This window comes from Panthera uncia, chromosome X (genome assembly GCF_023721935.1).
Source record: "Panthera uncia isolate 11264 chromosome X, Puncia_PCG_1.0, whole genome shotgun sequence".
Classification (NCBI taxonomy): Eukaryota; Metazoa; Chordata; class Mammalia; order Carnivora; family Felidae; genus Panthera; species Panthera uncia.
This window is the reverse complement of record NC_064817.1, coordinates 93,372,297-93,396,267: the sequence shown is the minus strand read 5'-3', so window position 1 is coordinate 93,396,267 and position 23,971 is coordinate 93,372,297. Positions and strand designations below refer to the sequence as shown.

The following is a 23,971-nucleotide window of genomic DNA, read 5'->3' as shown; positions in this document are numbered from 1 at the left end:
GAGCCTCGCGGACCGTGAGGCCCCGACCTGAGCTGAGGTCAAGAGCCCAACGCTTAACTGACTGAGCCACCCAGGTGCCCCAAAGCCTGTATTTTTCTAAGCCAGTAGTTTTTATGATCGTGTACCGTGTTAAGTACCAGTTCTCATCCGTAAGATTTTCTGAGTGCCTTGACTTCCCCGTTTTATAAGCCAAGGTGAAGTCAACTCCACGGAAGGTTTTGATCTCAAGAGAAATGGAATCAGCACTGTGACAGCTGAGTCCACAAGCTGGACTGCTTGTGGTTTGAGAAAGTGGGGACTTCTAGAAGCCCCTCCTTTGAATTCTGTAGCCTTCCTTTTGCACACTCTCTCCTGTACATGCTTCTAACCAACCGGCTCAACTTTGTGTCCTTCTGTTTTGACTGATGCACATGGAGCCTTTTTTTTTTTCTTTTTTTTTTTTTAAGTTTATTTACTTATTTTGAGAGGGCGGGATCAGGGGAGGGGCAGAGAGGGAGAGGGAATTCCAAGCAGGCTCTGCGTTGTCAGCACAGAGCCCGATGCAGGGTTCGAACTCACGAACCATGGGATCATGACCTGAGCCGGAATCAAGAGTCGGAGGCTTGACTGACTGAGCCACCCCGGTGCCCCGTGCGTGGTGTCTTATTCCCTAAGTCGTCTGTGTCAGGCCCCGGGGTTAGCGCTGAGTGATTCCTGGAAACCCAAATGATCCGTCCTCCCCGGGCAGTGGGGAGGGAGCTGGAAGGAGAGCAAATGCCTAATAGATACCTTCTGAATGGACTGAATCTTCATCATTGCCCAGGAAAAGAAAAGAGGAGGAGAGGAGAGCCCAGGAAAAGAGGAGGAGGGCCAGGGTCAGGCGGCGAGCCCTGAAGGAGAGAGACAGACACCGGCAAAGGAAACAGAAGGAGCCAGCCAAAGCTGAAGCTGCGCGTGAGCCCGACTCTTGGGAAGAGTGGGAGGAGAGGAAGTGCCTGCTGGCTCAGAGGAGGGGGGAGGCCCTTCGGTTGCTACGCGTCCTCTTGAGGAAAATTGCAGTAAGGCTCTTTCTCGATCAGCCATCACTTTTGGTAGGTACTGATCTCTCTGAGGCACACTTCTATGCTGAAGCAGTGGCCTGTTTCAAATCGACTCCATGGAAGACTCTTTGCCTTCCTTGGGATTCGTTTTCAATAGGCTGATCTCCAGTAGCCCAGCTGTGGATTTGCGAAAGAGGTACCCAAATTGTCCAAAGCACTTGTGTCTCACCCTTACCGCCTGGCACGCTGTGTGTTCCCGAACTCCAGGATGGTCTGACCCAGAGCCCTATAGCTAGTGTATCTTCTCTGAGTTTCTCATGGATATAACGGAAGGCGCCAGGGCGAGGGAAGGGGTGTTAGGTTGGTGGCCTTCCATCAACTTGTCCGTTCATCTGCAACAGGTTTGGATGGGAAGGAAGAACCTTGAACAGAGACCTTAGGGTAGCAGGCTCATGTTAGTCTAGTCTTAAACTATTTGCTAAGGAATTTCCCACATCACAGAGCAATTGTTTTGTTTGGAGAGTTTCCGTTTTGGAGTTTTGGGTTTTGTGGTGGTGGTTGTTGTTGTTGCTTTTGGTTTTTGCCCCACTTTACTGACCTCCTAAAGATAACCAGGCTCCACAGATATCCTGGAGTGAAGGTCAGAAAGGTTCCCAAATTATTAATTTAAAAATGCATATTCAGTGTTTTTATTTTATTTTATTTTATTTTTTTGAGAGAGAGAAAGAGCAAGAGAGAGAGAGGGGGAGAGCAGGGGAGGAGCCGAGAGAGAGGGAGACAGAGGATCCAAAGCAGGCTCCTCGGTGACAACAGAGAGCCCCTTGCGGGGCTCGAACTCACGGACGGTGAGATCAGACCTGAGCTGAATTTGGACGCTTTACCGACTGAGCCCCCCAGGCGCCCCTTCAGTGTTTTTAAAGACCAAGAGTAAATGGCATCAGTATCAGAGCGTTACCTTGATGCGTATCCGGATACCCAGCCTTTCTCTCATTAGTGTGGACAACCGACCCGAGTGAAATTGAGATCAGAAAACTCTCACATAGACTTTCTAATAAGGCTAGCTGAATCTTTTAATTTACCTTACTGATCTCTGGGGGCGACCCCTTTTTAAGAATTTACCTTTTTAAACGTGTGTGGTGCCTAATTCTTGGCCCCACTGATGCCACATACTGATTGCGTGCAGTCCTCAGGTTTGAATCCCGGGTAACGGGTGGGCACTGTCCCGATTGACGCGAGCTGTCAGTGAGGGCGCGGGGCACACTCTCCCCGCGGGGTGGGGCCTGTGGGCGGCACCTTTAACCTGCCCTTTGGTTGTGCAGAGCAGACAACACAGACAGAACCACTGGCATGGCCGTGTTTTCTACCTGTCATCTTGCTTCTGAATGAAGCAGGTGAGAGGGGACAGCTCAGGGATACCCTCCCCTACAATCCACGGGAAGAGGCTGGAATGGAAAACAGAAAGGCGGTTCATCTTTTAGGCCAGGCGATTCCCTTTTAGACACACATTTCACCCATCAGTCTCTTCTTGTTCTAGGATTTTCTGGGAAGGCTGTAGAGCATTTCTTCTTTTACTATCCCCAGCCCCTAGCGTAAGACCCGGAACAGTAAATACTCACCAGTCTGTGCACATATAAAGAAAAGGGTCATGTGCTCTGAAGGTGTGTAAACGGTCGAGCACAGACCCAGTGTGTGCGTTAGCCCGAGACACTTCATTCGTACCTCTTCTTTCCTCAGTGCGATGTTGTTCCTAGTCTGGATCCACCTTACAGCTTAGAAACCACTTCAGAACCATGCCAGAAAGCCCAGTTTTCTTTGAAATGTTTAAACCGTTACAGTTTTCATGTGAGATGTTTAACCTTTTTCTTTAAAGGAATCCACCCAGTTTAACCCACAGGGGGTAGACGATCCAAGCCCCAGAGCGAACCATACTCCAGGGAACACGCTGGAAACTCTGAAGAAAGAAGAGCTACACAGTCAGTACCTTCAGAATCAAGAAGGAATGCCAAAATATCAGGTTGCCAAGCCACACCATAAACGAAAACCAAAAATGAAGAAAAGAAATAGGGCTCACTTACATGTATCTCCCCACCACCTTAGGAGAAAAAAAATAAGCTCTTCAGCTAGAGGAGCAGGAGCTGGAAAATCATTAGCTGATGGATACAATGATAGTTCGGTCTCTGACCAGAGTTCTCTGCAGAATGCAACAGTCCGAGGTCAGCCTCTTGAGAAAGAAGACCGCGGCAATTCTCATAAATTCGATTCCTCCAGATTATCTGAGCGAGGGCGTGGCAGGAAACAGAAGATCTATGAAACAGATGAATTTATTGATTACATGTTAAACTACTATCAACCTCCAAACTATGCCCGTATCTGCCTAGAACCAAGTGGCCCGGAAAGCACGCGTCAGTGGCAGAGGGCTGTCCATGCTAAGAGAAATGGATTTCAAGTCACTTTGAGAAAATGTAACCATCACTCCACCAGCCTGAGCCCAGTGCAAAACCTGGCAACAAGACGACAGGCTCGAAAAGATGATGGCTGCTCAGAGATTTGTACTCAGGGTCCCGAGCATAAACCACAAAAGAGAGGAAGAGTGGATTATGCCAAAGAGAGTCGCAAGGAGTTAAATCATTGCAAGGACACAGCCAGTGAGGCTGGTGGTCATTTGTCCCCAACTGATGGAAAGAGCCATCTGTCGGAAGAGATTTATGCTTACGAGGTCAGAGATTCCAGATCCACCAGTCAGAGCCGGGATTCCTCACCCAACAGGTCAGCAGACTTAGAAATGGAGTTGACCGATTTCTTAGAGGAAATTAGCAGTGATTCTGAATGCTTCAGTGAAATCCTTAGCATAAAGAAAGAAGACCATGAGAAATCTGTGACTACATATGATAGCTCCCCAGAAAAAAGATCTCTTGATGCTGCTGAAATTATCGCTAGAGATCAAGAAATTAGGTCAAGTCCGCAGACCTGGTGTTCAGAGCGGAACCGCGACGGGGAGGAACGCTACTCTAAATATGAGCTTTGGAAACCAGTCAAGAGGTCCAGGTATGAGCTGACATGCTCGTGGCTTGAAGGTGAAAACGGTTCCATGAGAGGTGAGAAGAACAACAGCCAAAACAGGGAAACACTGGCCCCCAAATATTTGTTTGATGAAGGCTACTACCGTGGATCCAGCCCCGGTGATCTATTAGACGACATGGTAAGAAAGAGGAGGAGGTTCGACAATAGCACATTCGGCCAGAACGTGAACTATAGGCCCCCTCATGTGCCAATAACATCATCAAACAGCTCTGATGTTTTCTACTTGGGGGGTTTCCCCCAAAGAAGAGAGACCCCCTGGAGGCCAGACTACAACCAGGAGGTGAGAAGGTTCAAAAGATATGAGAATTCTAAAGATTTCATGCTGAATTCTGGTAACTATTATGTTAGACATAACAGTCAGGAGCACGCGGACTATGGAAGCTATTTACAAAACGGCTACACTAGTCCTCTGTATTTTCAAATGTTTTGAAGTTCTCTCAGTTCAGAAAACGCTCTCATTCGCAGTAAACAAATTGCAAGAAGAAAATTTAAAACCAAATATAGCGATGTAGTTGGCAACTACAGAGCAAGAGAGCGACACTTAAAAGCTTGAGCAAGGTCAAATGCAAAAACCTTGTTTCTCTTGCCAAAGTACAAAGCATCAATGACTGCCAGTGTGCTGGCAAACTTTAGAAATAGAAAACATCCAGATTCTGAAGGTTGGTAAAACAGTGTGCCCGCAAAACTTCTTGATCCGAGGACAGACATTTCTACAGTTCAGCCGCGACTTTAACTGGGTGCCAGCGAGGGAGCAGATGAACGTTGAGAGGAGTTGAGATGGCCCCCTGTGGCTCTTTAGCTGTTCTAACAGCATCATTTAGTGTCATTTATCTTCGAAAGGGACAACAGCGAATGAAAGAAGGCCTTTTTATACCTTCTTAGCCTTGGTCAGAAACACCACGTGCAGCGACGAAACTTTCCTGACTTTTATCCAGAAATGGCTGTAGGTGACAGAAGGGATGACAGCGAGGACATACCAGAGACTCCTTCACGACATCGGAAGGTTACGGGACCACCCACCAGAGGGAAATTAATCTTTTAAATGTGTTCACAGTACTCAAAGAGTTGTCCTTTTAGAAACAAAATTTGGAAGACAAAACTAAAAGGGGCTCAGATTGTCCCTTGACGTTTAAACGGATGGTGGACCATTTGCAGAGTTTTGTTTTGTTTTTTTTTTTGTTCTTGTTTTTGTGTGTGTGTGTTTTTTTTGAAGAACCCCACGTCATTCCATCCTAGAAGAGCAAGAGAATGGAAGTAAAAGAACCAGTGGGATTTGCAAAAGGAAATGCCGAAAGATCCTGGGGCACCGATACCAGCACTTTGGGAGGACAGGACGTGGCAGTATTTCATTTCAGGTTATGTAATCCTTTCACTCAGGGTTGGGTGACATCAGGTTGTAAAAAGCCGCTGACTATCCCCAAACTGACTTTTGATAACACGTTTAACAAGTGCCTCCCCAATCCTCAATAACGCCATGGAGTTAGGAGTCGAGGGCAAAGCCCTAGTTTTCCAGCTGGGGGAAAAATGGTACGTGTGAAGGCTTTGTAAACTCGTAACATAAGCGGTTTCTCTTTTTACCTACTGGTTTTGGACTTCTTGACTATGTTTTTAAATTGAGATATTTTATAGATTCATAAAGACTTACATCTTAACGCAGTGCATGTTCTATTAAAAGCTCGGCTGATTCATTCCGCCTTATATAGGATTTAGGACCCTCAGGGGCAGTAGGTGACCTTTTTTTCCCCACCCCCAGCCAAGCTATCCCTGACTCGGCAGTTGAAGACATCAATGAGATCAGACCGGCTGCAGGACGAAAGGGTGATTTTCATTCACAGAAGTAGTGGAAGGCAAACATTTCCCTGTGACATGATTCATTTCAGTCTTAACTGGATATTCTGTGGAAAAGTACCAGCCGGTAGAGCCAAGGTGGAATGCCAGTCAGTGTGGTTGCCCTGAGTGACGAGGCACGTTACGTGCTCATAACCAGCCAGCCACTCGAGCAACCTGATCTCTAAAGGGGCCACAAGATCTTCTAAGTTACCGGAAGTAAGAACCACACGTTGTTTCATTGATCTCTTCTCCTCCCATTTAAGAGAGCTACGCTAGTACGTGCAAAAGTTTACAAGTAATGTAGCGGATTGTGTTTATCATTAAGGAGATGATAACCAACGGACGATTCGTTGGTTCTCTTGTATTTGGTTCCACTTTCAACCTAGTGACTCTGCCGTTAAAACTAGGTTTGGCTTGTCAAATCTGAAAAATCGTTTCGTGGGGTGAGTGCCTTTTCTCCTCTGAAGACTAGCAGTGACTATTAATGTTCAAAGTACTGTTGTCCAGAGTAGCCTTTTAAAGTGCTAAGAGCTTGTATTTTGCCAGACAGCTTTTGGTAACTACGTATTTTTCTCCTCCTCTGCCTCCTTCTTTTTTCATGCTCCATGCCATTGAAACCAAGAACACTATGGGCTCGTAATGGAAAGCAGTTATGGTTGTTTGGAAAACAAATCTTCATTTCTGCTGTCATTAGATAATTTTTCTTTGCAGAGATTTTTGGGCATGAAAACAATTTGCTGCTCAGTGACCAGGCATAAAAAAGAAATTGCAGAATACAGCATGTGCAATTTTTTTTTTTTTTGGTATAAGAGAACTGGTGCTAAGTCACTTCTATCTAATATTTTTGTCTGGTTTCGTTTGTTTGCTAAATACCATCCTGGGACCTAGAAGTTAGTAAAAATACTGATTTCATGTTTACTTTCTGTACCACCTTCGATTTTTATATGTCTTATAGTCATGAGTTTTAGATTTAAATAAACTTCTTGTGTGTGTGTGTGTGTGTGTGCGTGCGCGCACGCATAGGCCTTAAATGAAGAAGAGAACAATTTATCCTATACTTTTCAATGGAGTGAATGGCTTAGTAAGGAATGAGATAGAACCGAAAATATTGTGATCACTTTCTATTAGTTCTAGTTATTTAGTTATTCTTTGTTGTGTTGTTATTTAAGTGGTGCAAGAGTTTTTTCCTCACATCTTTTTTTCTATGTCTTATTAAGTAAGGGCCTGAAGTTTAAATTTTGTCTTTTTAGATAGACATCTCCATGTTTTTCCTCGTATGTGCTGATAGTGCTTTAAGAAAACTAAAAACCTGTCAATGTATTTTTGTTCAATTTGTTTGAATTTCTCAGGTAGAAAGCCATGTAACCTGGTAATTTTGAAAGTAAGAACCAAATAAACGCATTTTTGTGTGTGGCAAAGACTGTTTAGAATGTGAACTCTTCAACGCTAATAATTTCACCGGGGCGGGGTGAGTTTCTACTTGTAGGATGCCGCTGTGCACTAATGTTGTCGATCCTCATTTGCATTGTTAGAGAAATAATACATATTTAATTTTCAGATATATTAAAAATAAAATGGTCATAGTGACTACCTACTGCCTGTTCATTTACCACGTGCATCATCTACATTTTCTGTGAAAATCTATGTGCCCAGTTTTGGGGTTGTTTTTTTTTTTTAAGTTTCATTCACTTATTTAAGTTCTCTCTACACCCAGCATGGGGCTCCAACTCATGACCCCGAGATGAAGAGTTGCGCACTCCTTCGACCGAGCCAGCCGGGCGCCCCTATCCATGTCCAGTTTTAGTCTTGCTCCTATGTGGGGGTCTGTTGAGCACTCGACTTCAGCTCAGGTTGGGATCTCGCAGTTCTTGGGTTCGAGCCCTGCGTCGGGCTCTGTGCTGACAGCTCTGACAGCTCGGAGCCTGGAACCTTCTTTGAATTCTGTGCCTCCCTCTCTCTCTGCCCCTCCCCTGCTCCCACTCTCTCTCAAAAATAAATATTAAGAAAAAAATTATAGGGGCACCTGGGTGGCTCGGTCAGTTAGGTGACCGACTTCGGCTCAGGTCTAGATCTCGTGTTTTGTGGGTTCGAGGCCCGAGTCGGGCTGTGCTGACAGCTCAGAGCCTGGAGCCTGCTTCGGACTGTCTCCCTCTCTCTCTCTTCCCTTCCTCCTCCCCTACTCCTGCTCTGTCTCTATGTCTCTTTCAAAAATAAACATGAAAAGATAAATAAATTTTTAAAAAGAGCCTTTTTGCTTCTATGCAATTTTTCCCTTTATGACGCTGATGTTTGGGAACTGTGTCAGAGCTCACACAACTGAAGATCACAGTTTGATCTTCAGTTTGGATAAGGTGAAATGATAGTATCTGGACTTAAGACTATCCTCCCTTCGGCAAAGGTTTTTTTTTTTTTTTTTTTTTTAATGCTTATTTATATTTGAGAGAGACAGAGACAGAATGCGAGTGGGTTGGGGCAGAGAGAGAGGGAGACACAGAATCCGAAGCAGGCTCCAGGCTCCGGGCTGCCAGCACAGAGCCCGACGCGGGGCTCGAACTCACGGACCGTGAGATCATGACCTGAGCTGAAGTCGGATGCTCAGCCGACTGAGCCCCCCAGGCGCCCCGGCAAAGGTGTTATCAATAATCTTCGAAGGTAGCAAAATGGACTCCATGGCATCTCATCTCACCCCTTCAGCACCTGGTGGCAGTGTTCAAGTTCTACAATAGCCGGGACTAAGTGGGGGTGTGGGGGCGTCTCGGGGGCTTCACTGGTCAATCTTTGACCATTCGGGAGTCACCTGTATTTTCACGTGAAGCGTCCAGCACGCTGCCTCGAAGTGTTCTGTAACAAAGGCTGCCTGTACCTTAGTACAATCTGGGTACTTTACAGCTGAAAGGTCCCTTTTGGGGGGGTCAAAAAGCTCTGTCTCTGAAACAGCAAGGGCTGTCCGGATGCTTGTTCTGGGTCTAGGATTAGCCTGTTTGGCCCTCCGACGACGTGTTGTGAATGTGTTGTTATGTAGAGAAGCCACAGATATGGGGAGGCGCGGCAAACACAGAATGCTTAGGACGCTAGTCCTGAGAACGCAGGGCCTCTGCAGGGGCTGGATAAAGGCAGGGGAACAAGCAGATGTTCACTTCACACCTCCCCCACTGGCCGGGTGCCTGTAACCTCCACGCCCCCAGCTTAAATGGCACCTTTTACATAACGTGGCTTCTGAATATGCTAGCTGGATTTGAGAAGTTTCTAGACTGAAGTCCTGCCTTCTAGTAATATCCTTTTTACATGTAATCAATACAATGTTGATTTCATTCTCAACGGTGGGGAATCGGGCTATTTGAGATTGAAACTTTAACAGGGCCCTGGATGTTTTCCTCTTGGCATCGGGCACACTGTTTAGCTTAGAAAAAGGAGCAGCCTAATCTTCGCATCTGAAAGATTTCAGGCTGCAAGGTGGCCCAACTTTTCTCTCCCACCCCTTCCCAGAAGCACACAGCGTAATAGGGTGCTTGGCACAAAACAGGCAACTGGAATATTAGTTGCATGAAACCTAGTGGGGGCGGGGCGGGGGAGGGGGAGGGGAAGAGCTCATTTAAAAACAAAAGAAACAGGGGCACTTGGGTGGCTCAGTTGATTAAACAGCTGACTCTTGATCTTGGCTCAGGCCATGATCTCCTGGTTTGTGAGTTCAAGCCCCGCATCGGACTCCATGCTGATGGCGCGGAGCCTGCTTGGGATTCCCTCCCCCTCTCTGCCCCCACTCCCGAAATAAATAAATAAAAACTTAAAGAAATAGGCAATGTTTGGTAACAGAAAAACCGGAAAGCTGCAAGCCCTCTTTCGTCCAGGGAGTACATCCCTCGTAAGAAAACTCTGCCAATTTTAACGTCAAAATGGCAAAACACTAATATTAATAGGCTGTATTTATACAACCAACTGCATACGCAAATCTGATCTTTTGCTAGGAGGGGAATTAGCTACCGTGAAAGAATTCCTGAATATTCTCCTGGTCAGATGGTATCTGGAAACGGAAACAACCAACCGTGCCTTGGCACTTGCTAATGCCATCAGCAGTTACCCCTTAATAACCTTGCTATGGACCGGAAGGCAGGTCTGCCTTGGAGTTTAGAAAAGTTCTGAGGCAGAATTTGACAAGTCACAAAAAATAAATTCACTAGTTTTTTAAAAAAATGTCCATTTGTACGTTGGAATTAAGGCAGCTTAGCTAATCTCGATTCACTGTCTTCTTAGGTTTATTTTTAATGTTTATTTTTGAGGGAGAGAGAGAGACAGTGCACAAGCAGGGGAGGGGCAGAGAGACACAGAATCCAAAGCCGGCTCCAGGCTCCGAGCTGTCAGCACAGAGCCCGACGCAGGGCTCGAACTCACAGACTGCAAGATCATGACCTGAGCACTAGTCGGACGCTTAACCTACTGAGCCCCTGAGTTTATTTTTATTTGAGAAAGAGAGAAAGAGAGCAAGGCGGGGAGGGGCCGAGAGAGAGGGAGACAGAATCCCAAGCAGGCTCCGCACTGTCCGTGCAGAGTCCAACATGAGCCTTGAACTCATGAACCCCAAGACCATGACCTGAACCCATCAGGCACTTAACCGACTGAGCCACCCAGGCGCCCCTCAATTCACTACTTCTTCACAAGATAAGCTGGTATTTGGTTTGTGGTGTGAGGGTCTGAGGTCTTGCCCCTTAACGGGTTTCTTTTTGAATACACACACACACACACACACACACACACACACACACACCCCTCAGGAGCGAAACTGAATATTAAGCTAAAGTAAAATGACCGAATCTGATTTCCGAGGTTTAAAAAAAAAGACAACCCACCACACTATACTGGGTAAGACCGTTTTTATTAACTGACCAAAGCACTTCATTTTGTTTTCTGATTTGAGGTAAAACCATTAAACACGGTTCACAAGAAAATACAAGGACTATTCAACTACAGTTACAAGGGTCGGAGACCTCACTAGTTCATATACTTTTACAAATTCATACAATTGTACAGTCTACGTAAGCTAAGTTTATTGTTAACCGAAAAGACCCAGTTATCAGAGACCTAGACACCCGGCCCGACTCCTCTTGCGGCGGCTACTTTTGTCGGGACAGAAGAATGACGGTTACCTTAACGAATGGATTTTGAGAGCCGCGTGGCTACGGCGACCTGTACTCTCTTCGTTCCCCAGAGGTGGGCGCGAGGGCTGCCGGGAGAGCAAACGAGTGTTCTGTTCGGCACGCCCCCCGCCCTCGCGGCAAACCCGGTCGGGTAACCATCGTCCCACCGTGAACGTGGGGATGGGGAAGAGGGTCCCTACATTTTCTTCGTAGAGTTAGCTTTTCAGGCAAGCCGGCTGATTTCTTCCAAGGCTTCCCTTCGAATGTTCAGATCCTATTTCAAGCCTCACTGTATACCGCTGTGTTAGCGGGGGCATCTGAGTGTCCAGAGGACCAAAAAAAAAAAAAAAAAAAAAATCGTAAGGCGGTCTAGAAACACAGCGAATGTATTTTTCCCAACTGAGCCCAGCTTTGAGATTTCAAAAAAAAAAAATTTTTTTTTTTTTTTTTAATGGACAGCTTTCTTTAATCAATACCGGAGGCTTTGGAATACTGCAGATTTGCTTTAGAGGTAGATAAAACAGAAATCGTGCAGCTAAGTCAATTGAGAAATGAGGGATTTGCTGTCTTGAGAACGTCGGGACTGCAAGTTCATCCTTTGTTCTCGGTTGCTGGAAGGGCTCTGCATTTAACATCTTTATCTGCTTGGGCAGGGAGGGAATACCCAAGTCTCGCCCGTCTCTTTCAGGAAAAACAAACTGAAAGTCGGCCCGTACTGACTACAGAGAGAAGGGAACGGTAATAACGTCTGTATTACGGCCCTGCAGTTCACGGTCTGGATTTGCGACACACAAACGCATCATGCACTTGGGAGACGGGAGTTAATTGCGTATCAGTGTCACTAGTGATGTTAATTACAAAAACTTACAGCCGAGTTCGAAACGTTTCTAAATATTGGAAATCACCATGTTTTAAAGACAGACTGGAATGTTACAAATGATTCTGCAAAATACAAAAATAGATATGCTTCCACCGGACGCTCTAATCATTTTTCCGAGCGCTCTCATCTTTTGCTTCTTCCTCATCGGAGTACACGGTGGGCTCCTCCCCCTCCTTCAGCAGCTTGCCCACGTGATGATACTTGACTGGAGGCAAAGAAAACACAAATGATCGCTCTCGTGCCTTACCCAGAACCACTACCTCCCACCTGCAAACATTCACTAGAGGCCTACGGTCTATGCGGCGATGTGCCGGGCTTCTTGAAGGTCTCTGTTAGGAAGGTCTTATGCCACAGTCCTCGGTGACCGGGAATTAAGAGTTTTGTTCAGAAGAAACACAGAAGGGGTGGCGGTGTTGGGCGAGGAGTGTGCAAGGGAAGGCTGACGCAGAGTCGTGTTTGTGTGCACAAGCGGGAGAGCAGGGCTCGCTAGGAGTTAGTTGGAAGGGTTTCAGAACACCTCACGAAGGACGACATGCTTGGGAGGACGCGTAGGAGGACGTGAGGCAAGAGGGATTTCAGAAAATGAAAATGCCGCGTACGGAGGCACGCAGGCGAGGCTGAACACATCTGGGGAACACCGGAGAGACCGAGTTGAGAGCTCAACGGCGCGGGAGGAAGGCTGGCTAAGCAGTGTGGGCGAATATGATGGAGGTGGCGGACAGCCGGCCCGAAGCATCTGGACTTCGGCTACAGGTGGCGAAGGGCAGTGAAGGTTTATGACAAAAGAACGGCACGGGAAACCAGCGCTTTGGCAGACCAGGCAGATGACAGCAAGGAGGCCCAGCGCAGGGAGCCCAGGCGGCCGGCGGGCAGATCAGTATGTGAAGGAACAAGGGCCAGGAGTAAGCAGGATGTCCATGGGAATGGAAAGGGAAGGATGCGAGCTACTTTAAAGCAAAATTGGAAATACGAGTTAATGAAGTTCCAACGGGAGCTGGGGACTCTGGAGAGGGGGGCCCCCCCGGGGGGCGGGGGCACGTGACAGGAGCTCTACAAGGGCAGGAGGAGTGAAGTTAATACTGGCAAGAAGCAGGTCCCTGGAAACCTTCAGGAAGGGAAGTTCTGTGGGACTGTGGGGACGGAAACTGAATCGCTGGGAGCAAGAAAGCAGTGGTGAGGGACCAGCACTTCTTAGACGGGTGACAGTGAAGGGGAGGAACAAGGCCTCTAGCGGATGGAGGAAAAGCGGGAGACGGTGGTTTTTCCCAACACAAGGAAAAAGCTATGCATTGTTAAAAGCAAGTGATTAAGGAGGCAGGAGAGCACTGGAGATGTTGGAGAAAACAGATTTAAGGGTGCAAACCAGAATGCAAAAGGCAGGAGAAGGGATCACGGCCCCACTGGCTGCATTCTTGAGGCCAAGCTAATGAGGGATTAAGCCTACGGATGCCAGAGGCCAAGAGGGCCGGGTCTCCTCTTTCTGAACAGGGAGTAACCAACCTGTCTAACCAGGTAGCCAGACCGGCTTTTGTATGAAATAATCACTGGACTGGAACTCCCCTATCCGAACATGTTGTAAAGGTCCCTAGGGTGCCTGGGATTGCATAAAACAAATAAAAGGCGGGTGGCGCCCAAGAAACCCCCTTTAAGGGGAACCCACACTAGTTTTGAGTGGAGTTCCGGTGTCACAACAGAACTTGGGGCGGGTCTTAGTGGAAGGGGGAGAAAGTTTTTACAGTTTTTACCTCCTTGGTGAAGGCAGGCCCTAGAAGATAGAGCTTTGTCAGTAATAAATTACAACTCGCTGGTTTCATACAGAAGAATATTCTCTATGTGTACAAAAGCGTCCTTAGGATACCAGAAAACCAGGGACTATGTTAGATAGTGTTAAATAGCTGAATCATGTTTTCAAAGTAAAAAGACTTGCCTCTAGACTTGAAAGCTATACTTTGTCTGCTTGGGATTCAAAATCTAGGGGTAGAGCCATAGCTGGCTAATAATTAACACTGAAGTCAGCATTATTTTCAAAAAAAAAAAAAAAAAAAAAAGAAGGTTGGATTTAGCCAAAAGAGTCAGTAATATTTAACTGGCTATAGAGAACAGCAAATAGAAAACTACATCTGAGAATAAAAAATCTTAGGGGGTGCCTGAGTGGCTGTCGGTTGAGCATCTGACTTCAGCTCGGGTCATCATCTCACGGTTCATGAGTTCGAGCCCCGCGTCGGGCTCTGTGCCGACAGCTCAGAGCCTGGAGCCTGCTTCGGATTCTGTGTCTCCCCCTCTCTCTGCTCCTCCTCTGTCTCGCTCTCTCTCAAAAATAAACAAAACATTAAAAGAAATAAAAAATAAATTAAAAAATCCTTAAAAAATTTTTTTAAGTGTTTTTATTTTTGAGAGAGAGTGAGTGAGTGAGGAGCAGAGAAAGGGAGACACAGAATCGGAAGCAGGCTCCAGGCTCTGAGCTGTCGGCACAGAGCCCGACGCGGGGCTCGAACTCACGAACCGTGAGATCATGACCTGAGCTGAAGTCAGGTGCTTAACCGACTGAGCCACCCAGGTGCTCCAAAAATAAATAAAAAATCTGAAAGTGATGGTCATGGTCTTTATATCCTGTTTCAAAGCTGGGAAAGGTTAGTCAAATTCTTAGCAGTGAGATGTTGCTAAAGTGATAAACACTTCGGTTTGACAAGAGCTGATTCCTTAATTCCTGAAATTTGAACTAATCCCCGTCCTTCCTCCCCCCACCCTCCAGCCCCAAAGACCTCAGCCCATAGCATAAGCCAGGAAACAAGTGTCTCCTTTTCCCTTTCTTTTTAAAAATGCAGACACCATTGTTGCTGGGCAGATTATAAGCATCATTTGTAGATGAGGCCTATAGTCAGGCTCAGTTAGATTCAAAAAGAAGCTGTTTTGTTGAACACAAGTCTCCCATTCTTCAACAGACATGTGGGCTGCTTTTAAATAGCAAGCCTTGCTAGTAAGGACTTCTGAAATCCCTCTCTGCAGCCTACATGGCCATGATCCTTTCCCCGACAGGCCAAGCACCAAATCCTAGTGTGGAATCTAGGCAAACCCGTCAAAAACTTAAATAACAGAAACCCAAGTTTCCATGGGGAACTGGCTAAAAACTGGACGCAATCATGGCAGGTGACTCAGCACTGCTGCAATCACTTCAAGCCATGAACTTGATCCGTCCGTTCAGGAGCCTATCAAAATGCTCCCCAGTTTCAGGCTGCTTAGTAGTAACTATTGTGCTGCTGTGAATCCCATTACTGGTAGAAATTTGATCCAGGCACAATTTAAAAAAAAATGCTTACAAGTGAACTGAGAGTCCCAGTCACTCAGGGTCTCCTGCTGGGCGGGAGTGAGGTCAGAAAGGTCGTCATATTCGTCCTTCAGGGCTTCCTTATCCAGGCAGAAGGTGGCAAGGCCCCGGGAGGCGTCTCTTCCGGCAAAGACCCCATACGGCCCCTCTTAAAAAACAAAACCAAACCAAAGATCAGTTCTTTATTAGACGGACAGTTTCTCTGTGGTTCATACATAGGAAATAGCTTCCTTACCCATCAACGAAGAAAGCCCCCTTCTGCAGTATCCAATTCCATTTGGAAACCCTAAGTGACGTTGATGCTTTTGTCATTACATGGTGGATACTGAAGGATCTGTTGTCCTCAGACTGTCACAAATCAGTATGTTATGCATCATCATCCATTTCCTGTGATTTTCAAACAGCTAATAAGAAAGCCATGAATGATTATCTCCTAGGGCGGGATGCGGTGGTAGGAGATCGTTTAAGGTTAATACTGAGCCCACGGGTCAGAATCCGGCTTTAGGACTGAACCCAGAGCCTGCCTCTCTTCGAGGCACTAGGGCTACAGCAGCGAAAGTTACAGTTTCTTAAGGCAATAAATACTAAGGCATAAATGAAAACATTTCCTTATAAAATGTATCCCGATCCGTTTTAGTGACTCCAAAGTATCTCGTGGCGATCTTTGGTTGTGAGACTGTATTAAACATTAACATGTGGTATCTGCAGGAGAAATCATTTTATGAGAGTATCAGTGGTTCAGAAATCTCTCCTCGTGTTACATAATCTACACTGTCAATAAAGAAGAAATAGCACAGAGATCACCTCTGCCACTCTGGGGAGCTGGAAGACAAGACTCAAAATCCTCACACTTCCATGGAAAACAAAGACTGAATCAATATCCCAAACAAATATATGAAACATGAGAATGCTATTATATAGACTTTTGCCTAAGAGAGCGGTGAATCATTTTGTGGGTACTTGACGTGGATGTTTAGACTTATTTAAATATTGCACAAGTAAATGAAAAGAATCCAGTGTACTTTAAACCACGTGCTGTGTCCCCAAGGTGGACTGGGTAGCAACTCTGACATTAAAAAGTCTGTAGGTAACCACGAGGCCAAGTATGAGAACGGATCAAGTTTCAATATGCCCCCTGGTCACTGGAAAGCTCAATCCACAAGGAATTCATTTGTGTACAAATTAGACAAAATTTATGACCAACTGTTGAACGCAAATAAGGTTCTAAAGAAAACCGGTTGTTTGCTATCCCACTAAAGAAGGTAAAACCCAACAAACCCATTACACAGTTTTCACATGACACATTTCACAGTTTTCACACTGTATACACACACACACACACACACACACACACACACACACTTCTAGCGGCCATGGTAGCATCTAGTACTTGAAAATAGGCCAATTGTTCTGGCGTGGACCTTGCTACTTCAGAGATTATAGTCACTGAATACTGAAAAATGGCCCAAGGGGAGCATTAGGAATATATTCACCAGAATGTACCTTCCCTAGAATATAAGCTCCACGAGCAGCCCCTTTTTCTGTTTTGCTCCCTGCTGTATTCCCAGTGCCCACAAAGGTGCCATGCATAGAATAATGGGCACCGGAATGAATCATTTTTAGGAATCCTTTGTAACGTGGATTATCATTTGCACATGGTATCACGCATTCATGGGCTCACAGGACGACAACGCAGGGTAGAGACTTAGGAAGATCTCCCAATGGGCCGTCCTCAGCATTTTTCAGAGGGACAGCTAAGGCCCAGAGAGAACAATGCTTCGTGCCAGGTCACACAGCTGGTCAGTAATCCAACCCGGATTAGAACTCAGGTCGCCTGATTCCCAGTGCTGTGTTTCTGTGCACAGGCCTACATTCCCCCCAATGACTTTGCAAATTACAATCATACGATGATGGTCCATGCACATCTTTGGACTTCTTGATGGTGCAGCTCAGTACTAACGGGTATTTACATGATTATGTCCACTGAAAATGCCTCTAGGTGTGCCAGGGTAAGTGCCGATAATAGAGGTGTGGTTTTCAAATGATCTTGACAGTTACACGGCCTACAGAAAGTAGGTCTTCTAAATCAGCCACGGGGAAACACTGCTAAGGGGACGAGTTCCGTAAGAACTTTCCCACATCTGATCTAGATTAGTTGGACTGGGTCGAGTAAAACAAAGCAGGAGTGGAGATGACGGGGATCACGGGTATGTGTGCGCGTCTCCAGACCGCTTCCCTCTCTCCAGACCCGCGAGCAAGAGAGTACTCTCGATGTGGACACACTCCCTGAGCTCTCGGTTTTTAGGAGTCCGTATTAAACGAGCTAAAACCTCCTTCCTCTCCAAATAGTCTACATGGCACGACTTTCCAAACCCGGCCGTTTCTCAAAGGCGCCCCCGGGAAAGCCTCTTACAATGCAGATTGCTGGACCTCCCCGACAGACTCCTCCACGGTGGCGGTGATTAAGCCGGGAATCGGTGTTTTTCCTCAAGCGCATCAGGTGATTCTGATCCACCAGCAGGCTTAGAAAGCCTCATCTCTAAGGCCCTTCGGGCCTGCTGTCCTCCAATGGCTCAGCAGTCAGCCACCCTCATTTCCCCTCCGGTTGGCTTTTCCTGAAATCCCCACACCCAGCAGCCCTCACAGCCCTACCCCTTTTGTTTCCCAGGATCCTCCCACTTCTCTCTCCCTCCATTTTTAATTTTTTTTTTTTTTTGGCTTCTAGTCCTTTCTCTCGCGCTATAGACTGAAATGCTCTATTACCTTCTCATCTGGCCACATTCCCATTGTCCGCTGCGTTCAGCCTCATTCCGCCCTCGAGCAGCTCCCTTACCCCCCCCCCCCCGCCCACGGAATCTCCGCGTTCACCTTCCAGCTTTTCGGTCGGCCACACGCAGCGCGCGCACACACATACCAAACACATGCCACACACATACCTGACACATGCCACATTCCAAGCGCGCGCGCGCACGCACACACGCGCCTGGCGAGCCACGGACACGGGATACGCACACACACATCACCCGCCAGCGCGCACGCGGCTTCGACCTGCTGCTAATCCCACCTCCGCGCTCCATCTCCCGCACCTTCACGTTACACCACGGCCACTCCCGGCGGCAGCGGCCTCCGCATCTTCTCCGAGGCTGGACCTCCCCCCCTCCCCCCGGCTTCCCTCGAGACACCCTCGTTTCCCTTCTCCAGCCCGACACCGCCCCTCCTTCCAGGAAGCCCCAAACCCCGTGCCCTCGAAGCGCCTCGAACACTGCGCTCGGCGGTGCCCCCCTTCCCGGTTAGCGATCTCGCCCGCCCCCCCTCCCCCCATCCCGGCCTGAGCGCTCCAGCCTTCTCCCTCCACCCCCATCCCGGCGCTGGCGGCGTCCCCCGCCGGCCGCGGCACTTCTTGAGGGCCCCTTGCCCACTGCCGCTGGGAGCCGCCCCGCCACGATCGCCATTCCTCCCCTCAGGGGCGCCTCCCCCGGACCCAGCCCCGGGCCGGGGCCCCTTCTTTTGTCTCCGCGTCCCCTGGGCGGCCGCCGTTACCGGGCCCGTAGAACTTGCGGCCTTTGGTCACGTCGAACACCTTGCCGTTGATGGCCATGAGTATGCGCGGGTCCTGGACGCCGTCGAAGCGCCGCAGCTCGGCAGGGGTGAAGTCGCGCCGCTTAAGGCGGGGCAGCGGGGGCGGCTCGTCGTCGTCGCTGTCGCTGCTGGCCGCCGGCTGGTCCCCGCGCACGATCTTGTACAGCAGGAAGACGCAGAGGCCGAGCAGCAGCAGGTTGAGCGGCGACGTGAAAATCTCGTGTAGCAGCCCGCCACCCTCCAGCTCGCTCGGGTCGGCGCCTGTCGCCGCCACATCCTCGGCAGCCATGATCTCTGGAGCAAAGGTTGGGCCGGGCTAGGGAGGGCTCCGGAACTGGCTGCTTTCTCCTCCCTCTCTGCGAGCTTGTGGCGCGCACGGATCGGCGGACAAGGACTAGCCGGCGGAGGAGGCGGGGCGGGGCGGGGCCTAGGCGGGCGGAGCCTCCCGGCCCCGCCTCCCCCGCGGCCGCCGGGGCGCCGCGCCCCGCCCAGCTCCGGCCCCCCACCTGGCCTCCCGGCCGTCGCTCCCCTCCCCCAGCCGGATCCCGCCTACCCTGGCGCCGCGGGACCGGCCCCCCCCCCCCCCCCCCCCCGCCTCGGCCCTACCTGCGAGGCCCCGGCCCCGGCCTCACGCCATCGTCGCGCCATCCTCTAGCTAAGCGCGACGCAGCGCGCAGCCCTCCTCCGCACCCTCGCTTGCTCCTTGCGCCCCGACCGGTTCCGAGAGCCTCGGCTTTGCAGAGCTCTGGCGGAGGCCCCCTCCGCCACCTGATGCGCGCCGCGCACGGCTCCATTTCCGCTGCTTCAGGCTTCTCCCCCGCCTTGCATTCTGAAGCCTCACCTTTCCCCGCCCACCCCCCCCCCCCCCACCGGGGCCGCGGGGCTCTCTTGGGGGACAGGAAGGAAACTCTCTCCTCCAGCTCCTTTTGCACCTTGGAGGCCCAGACTACCCATTTCCACTTTGGGAGCCCCCTTTGACTCTCCTCCACGACCCTTCTCCAGTCCTCCCCGCCCGAGGCTGTGGCGTGGACACCCCCGGGGTAGCTCCAGTCGGTGCACGGGCCCCTGTCCGACAACTCTCCCAATATCTGGGGAGACGGATCGGCTCGCCGGATTTACGTTGAGTTCATTCTCGGCAATCAGAGATTTGCTCAGTCCCAGCGCATCAGCAAGCAACCCTCTGTGGTTAACGCGCTTTTTTTTTTTTTGGCTCAGAATAATGACCAAAGTTTCTTTGTTGGCAGCGTTCTTTTATTTGAAGTCTGCCGAGCTACCCTTGGCAGTCGCCACCTCCCTGTGCTGTATCCCAGACGAAAGCGGGAGTTTGGAAAGATCCCGAGTTTGGTCCCTTCCTTTCCTAGGTATTTCCTCGTGCCATTGCTGGGCTAACCGGCTGCACTGGAGCAGGCCTAACAGGGGAAGGCCTGTCTATACCCTTTAGAATCCTAACCCGGCTGCCCTCTTTACTGTCACCAGCCCGGGGCGGGGGTTAGGGGGGGCGGAGCGGAAGAAAGGATAGAGAGAGGGGGGAGAAATAATTAAAACCAAGCCTGGTACACATCTGCGGCCCAGAGCAGTACTTTTCCATCAAGAGTACTGTTCGCTTGCACGTAATTTACTCCCCCTCTCAACACGCAAGAGATTTGAGAGAACTGGCTTCTTACCTGAGAATTCTAAAAACTTCTGGCACAAACTGCTTCCATCCCTGCCCCCTACCCCATCTTCTTTTGTCAAACCTCTTCGATTGAATCAAGGGAAAACAGGCTTAAACCGAGGGCGCAAGGCTGTAGTTAGACTCCAATTATCTTTTGTTTTAAAAATCTACCGCCGAGATTTGTTGTTCAAAAACAACAAACTTGTGAGAAAATAGTTTCATTGACATCTAGTGACAGAGAAAGGGTTAATATATTGGAAGAGCTCGTTTTAATTGATAAGAAAATCCATAAGGTGTTAGTCAAGAAATGGGCAAAAATGGAAAAGGTAGTCCGTCCACCCAAGGGGGGGGGGGACGCCAGTGGTGAATAAGCATATGGAAAATGTTTTGTCTCAGGGCACCTGGGTGACTCAGTTGGTGAACCGTGTGACTTCACCTCGGGTCATGATCTCCTGACTGGTGGGTTTGGGTTCGAGTAGAAATTGATATAATCTTCTGTCATTCATAAAAATATTTTCTATCAACCCCACTTCTAGAAATCAACTCTTTGGTCCATCCTTCAACCTCTAGGAATCCATGCCAAGGAAACACTTAGAAATGCAAACAAAGATTTCACTACTAAGATGCTCATCAAATAACCATTTTTTAAAATGTAAGCTCGACGCCCAACGTGGGGCTTGAACTCGTGACCCCAAGATCAAGAGTTGCGTGGTCTGCTGACTGAGCCAGCCAGGTGCCCCAGAAAATCGTTTTTAATATGAAAAAACTAGAAACAACCTGAATGTTAAACTTTAAGAAATAGCTAATTAATCCACTTGAATTGTGACCAAACCATACAATATTGTTACGACATGCATGACATGGGAAAATACTTACGTTTTAATCTTGAGGCAGAAAAAGAAGATACAAAACTATACAGCATGAAAACTCAACTATGTAAAAAAAAAATGCATTGAAAGGATACCTAAAAGGAAACATGTTAACTGTTGTGGTTGTTAGTTTCTTCTTTGCAGTTTTCTACATTTTTCTGCAATGAGCTCATGTCACTTTTAGCCTCAGGAGAAAAAAAAAAAAAGGTTTATTATTACTTTTGTGAAATAAAAAGGAGAACGGTGATACGTGCTCATTATAATAACAAACTTAAACAATACGGAAGTGCATAAGGAAAAAAATGAAATGCATTCTTTCTCTCCCAGCTCCCCAAACAATCTTTGAATGGGGCCCCCACATGAGCAGTTTGGTTTATATTTTTGCAGACGTATGAAACACACACACACACACACACACACACACACACACACACAGATTTTGTTTTACAAAACTGGGGAAATTTAAAAATAATAAATGGTTCATCAGGGTTTTTTTTTTCCAAATGAAGAGAGATACAAAGTAAAAAAAAATGAGAGTAAGTCATTAGCTCCCACCCAGATAACACTTGTTGAAATATTTTAAAGTCATATTTGCTTAAGGACATAAAATTCAAACAATGGAAAGACACGAAAATGTAAGTGAAAGCCCTTCTCTTCACCCCTGATTCTCTTTCCTCAACAATAACCACTATTGGAAGCGGTGGAAATGTCAGACATTGGAAGACAAATCCTGCATGATATCGAAAAAATGTGGAATCTAAAAAAAAGGAACTGGGGGCACCTGGGTGGTTCCGTCAGTTAAGTGTCCGACTCTTGATGTCAGCTCGGGTTATGACCTCGCAGTTTGTGAGTTAGAACCCTGCGTTGGTCTCTGTGCTGACAGCGTGGAGCCTGCTTGGGATTTCTCTCTCCCTCTCTCTCTACCCCTTCCTGGCTTGTGCTCGCTCGTGCTCTCTCTCTCTCTCTCTCTCTCAAAAAACAAACATTAAAAAAATAAAAATAAATAAAAAAAGAAACTGAGCTCAAAAAAAGACCCAGAGTGGAATGCTGGGAGTGGGGAAGGGGGAGAGATGTTGTGTAAGGGTACATACTTATAACTAATAGATACCTAAGTCCTGAAGATCTGATATACAGTAAAGTGATTATAAACAACAGAACTGTATCTTAAACATTAAACTTGCGAAGAGACTAGATTTGAAAAAAAAGATGTTTATTTAGTTTTGAGAGAGAGGAGAGGGCGGAGAAAGAGAGGATCCCCACAGGGCTCGAACCCGTGAATCGAGAGATCGTGATGAGCCGAGACCAAGAGTCGGATGCTTAACCATCTGAGCCATCCATGGGCCCCTAAGGGACTAGATCTTAATTGTTCCCACCGCTAGAAGAAATGATAATTACGCGATGAGACAGAAGGTGTCAGCTATGCTATAACAGCAATCACATTACAGTATAAATGTCTCAAACCAGTGTGTTGTGTACCTTAAACTTACACAGTGCTATGTGTCATCTCGTCTGTGCTATATTTTATATATAAAAAGCGGGGGAGGGGCGCCTGGCTGGCTCAGGTGGAGCAAGGGACTCTTAATTTCGGGGTCGTGAGTTCGAGCCCCACGCTGGGTGTGGCGATTGCTTAAACATAAAATCTTTAATTAAAAAAAAATTTTTTTTTAATGTTTAAAAAGTGGGGGAAACGTTTTTATGGATGGCTGGGGGATTTATGATTTTCCATTTATCGCAATCCAGTGTCCTTCCTGCTACGCCTCTGCATTCCCCGGGATGATAGGTTGAGGGAAGTCCTACCTCATGCAGAGGGTAAAAAACATGTGCAGCTTAAAACTTCAAGCAGTGATACGGCTTGAAAATGTAAATGCTGTCAACGCAGATTTGATGTTAAGGCGGGCCCTTAGGTGGGATGTCGGGATTGTTGAGGAAAAGCGTTCCCCCCTTCTGGCTCGTGTCACAACACTCCTTGGAGAGGTCTCAGCCTGAGTTCGAAAATTCTGTGGGAATAGGGAGGGAGCGCCTTACTTAATAAGCCGTCTCCAGACATGAGAGTTGCATCATATATGCTCTTGGACTTCAAATCAATTTCTAAAGCCTATATACTTGACCTGAGGGCTGCTTCTTTCCCGAGATATATGTTCAGTCTGTTAATGTTTCCACACTCCCTGCCTCCTTTAAATTATTTTCAAAGGTTTCCAAAAGCTTTTATTTTTTTTTAATTTACGCTTATTTATTTTTGAGACAGAGAGAGACAGAGCACGAACGGGGGAGGGGCAGAGAGAGAGGGAGACACAGAATCGGAAGCAGGCTCCAGGCTCTGAGCCATCAGCCCAGCGCCCTACACGGGGCTCGAACTCACGGACCGTGAGATCGTGACCTGAGCCGAAGTCGGATGCTTAACCGACTGAGCCACCCAGGCGGCCCTCCAAAAGCTTTTAAAGAAAAACAGGGCAATTGGCTGATTAGCTGGAAAACGTGTGGGAAGTAATTCAACTGCACTAGTAATCAAATAGATCCAAAAGGACGTAATAACAACGTACCCCTTTTCACCATTCAAGTGACCGGAGCATTCTTTTTCGCCTTTTGTTTCTTGAGGCTTTTT

At 47.8% G+C, this 23,971-nt stretch overlaps 3 protein-coding genes across 3 annotated transcripts in view; 2 read left to right on the top strand and 1 right to left on the bottom strand.

Annotated features, from left to right (window-relative positions):
- The window catches only part of AKAP17A (A-kinase anchoring protein 17A), a 26,128-nt gene extending 23,148 nt beyond the window's left edge, over positions 1 to 2,980 (top strand). The window contains exons 5-6 of the mRNA XM_049644240.1: positions 803 to 933; positions 2,890 to 2,980. Of these exons, the coding sequence (XP_049500197.1) occupies positions 803 to 933; positions 2,890 to 2,906 (148 nt within the window). The 3' untranslated portion in view covers positions 2,907 to 2,980. The remainder of the gene's footprint in view (positions 1 to 802; positions 934 to 2,889) is intronic.
- Positions 2,981 to 2,997: 17 nt separating this feature from the next.
- On the top strand, positions 2,998 to 7,520 carry LOC125931935 (A-kinase anchor protein 17B-like). The gene has a single exon (XM_049644238.1). The coding sequence runs from the start codon at positions 3,019 to 3,021 to the stop codon at positions 4,528 to 4,530; it is 1,512 nt and encodes a 503-aa protein (XP_049500195.1). The 5' UTR covers positions 2,998 to 3,018; the 3' UTR covers positions 4,531 to 7,520.
- A 3,261-nt stretch (positions 7,521 to 10,781) lies between these two features.
- On the bottom strand, positions 10,782 to 19,239 carry PGRMC1 (progesterone receptor membrane component 1). Its single transcript, XM_049644241.1, has 3 exons — positions 18,808 to 19,239; positions 15,260 to 15,415; positions 10,782 to 12,147 (listed from the first exon to the last, which is right to left on the bottom strand). Exons 1-3 carry the CDS (start codon positions 19,133 to 19,135, stop codon positions 12,044 to 12,046), a joined length of 588 nt encoding a protein of 195 aa, XP_049500198.1. The 5' UTR covers positions 19,136 to 19,239; the 3' UTR covers positions 10,782 to 12,043.
- Positions 19,240 to 23,971: the final 4,732 nt, after the last annotated feature.

Excerpts from the sequence above, each read along its gene's own strand:
- LOC125931935 (XM_049644238.1), top strand. The coding sequence starts at position 3,019 with ATGCCAAAATATCAGGTTGCCAAGCCACACCATAAACGAAAACCAAAA.
- PGRMC1 (XM_049644241.1), bottom strand. The coding sequence starts at position 19,135 with ATGGCTGCCGAGGATGTGGCGGCGACAGGCGCCGACCCGAGCGAGCTG. Across the intron at positions 15,416-18,807 it reads CCGCAAGTTCTACGGGCCCG|AGGGGCCGTATGGGGTCTTT; the intron begins GTAACGGCGGCC and ends TTGTTTTTTAAG. Across the intron at positions 12,148-15,259 it reads CTGGGACTCTCAGTTCACTT|TCAAGTATCATCACGTGGGC; the intron begins GTAAGCATTTTT and ends CTTTGCCTCCAG.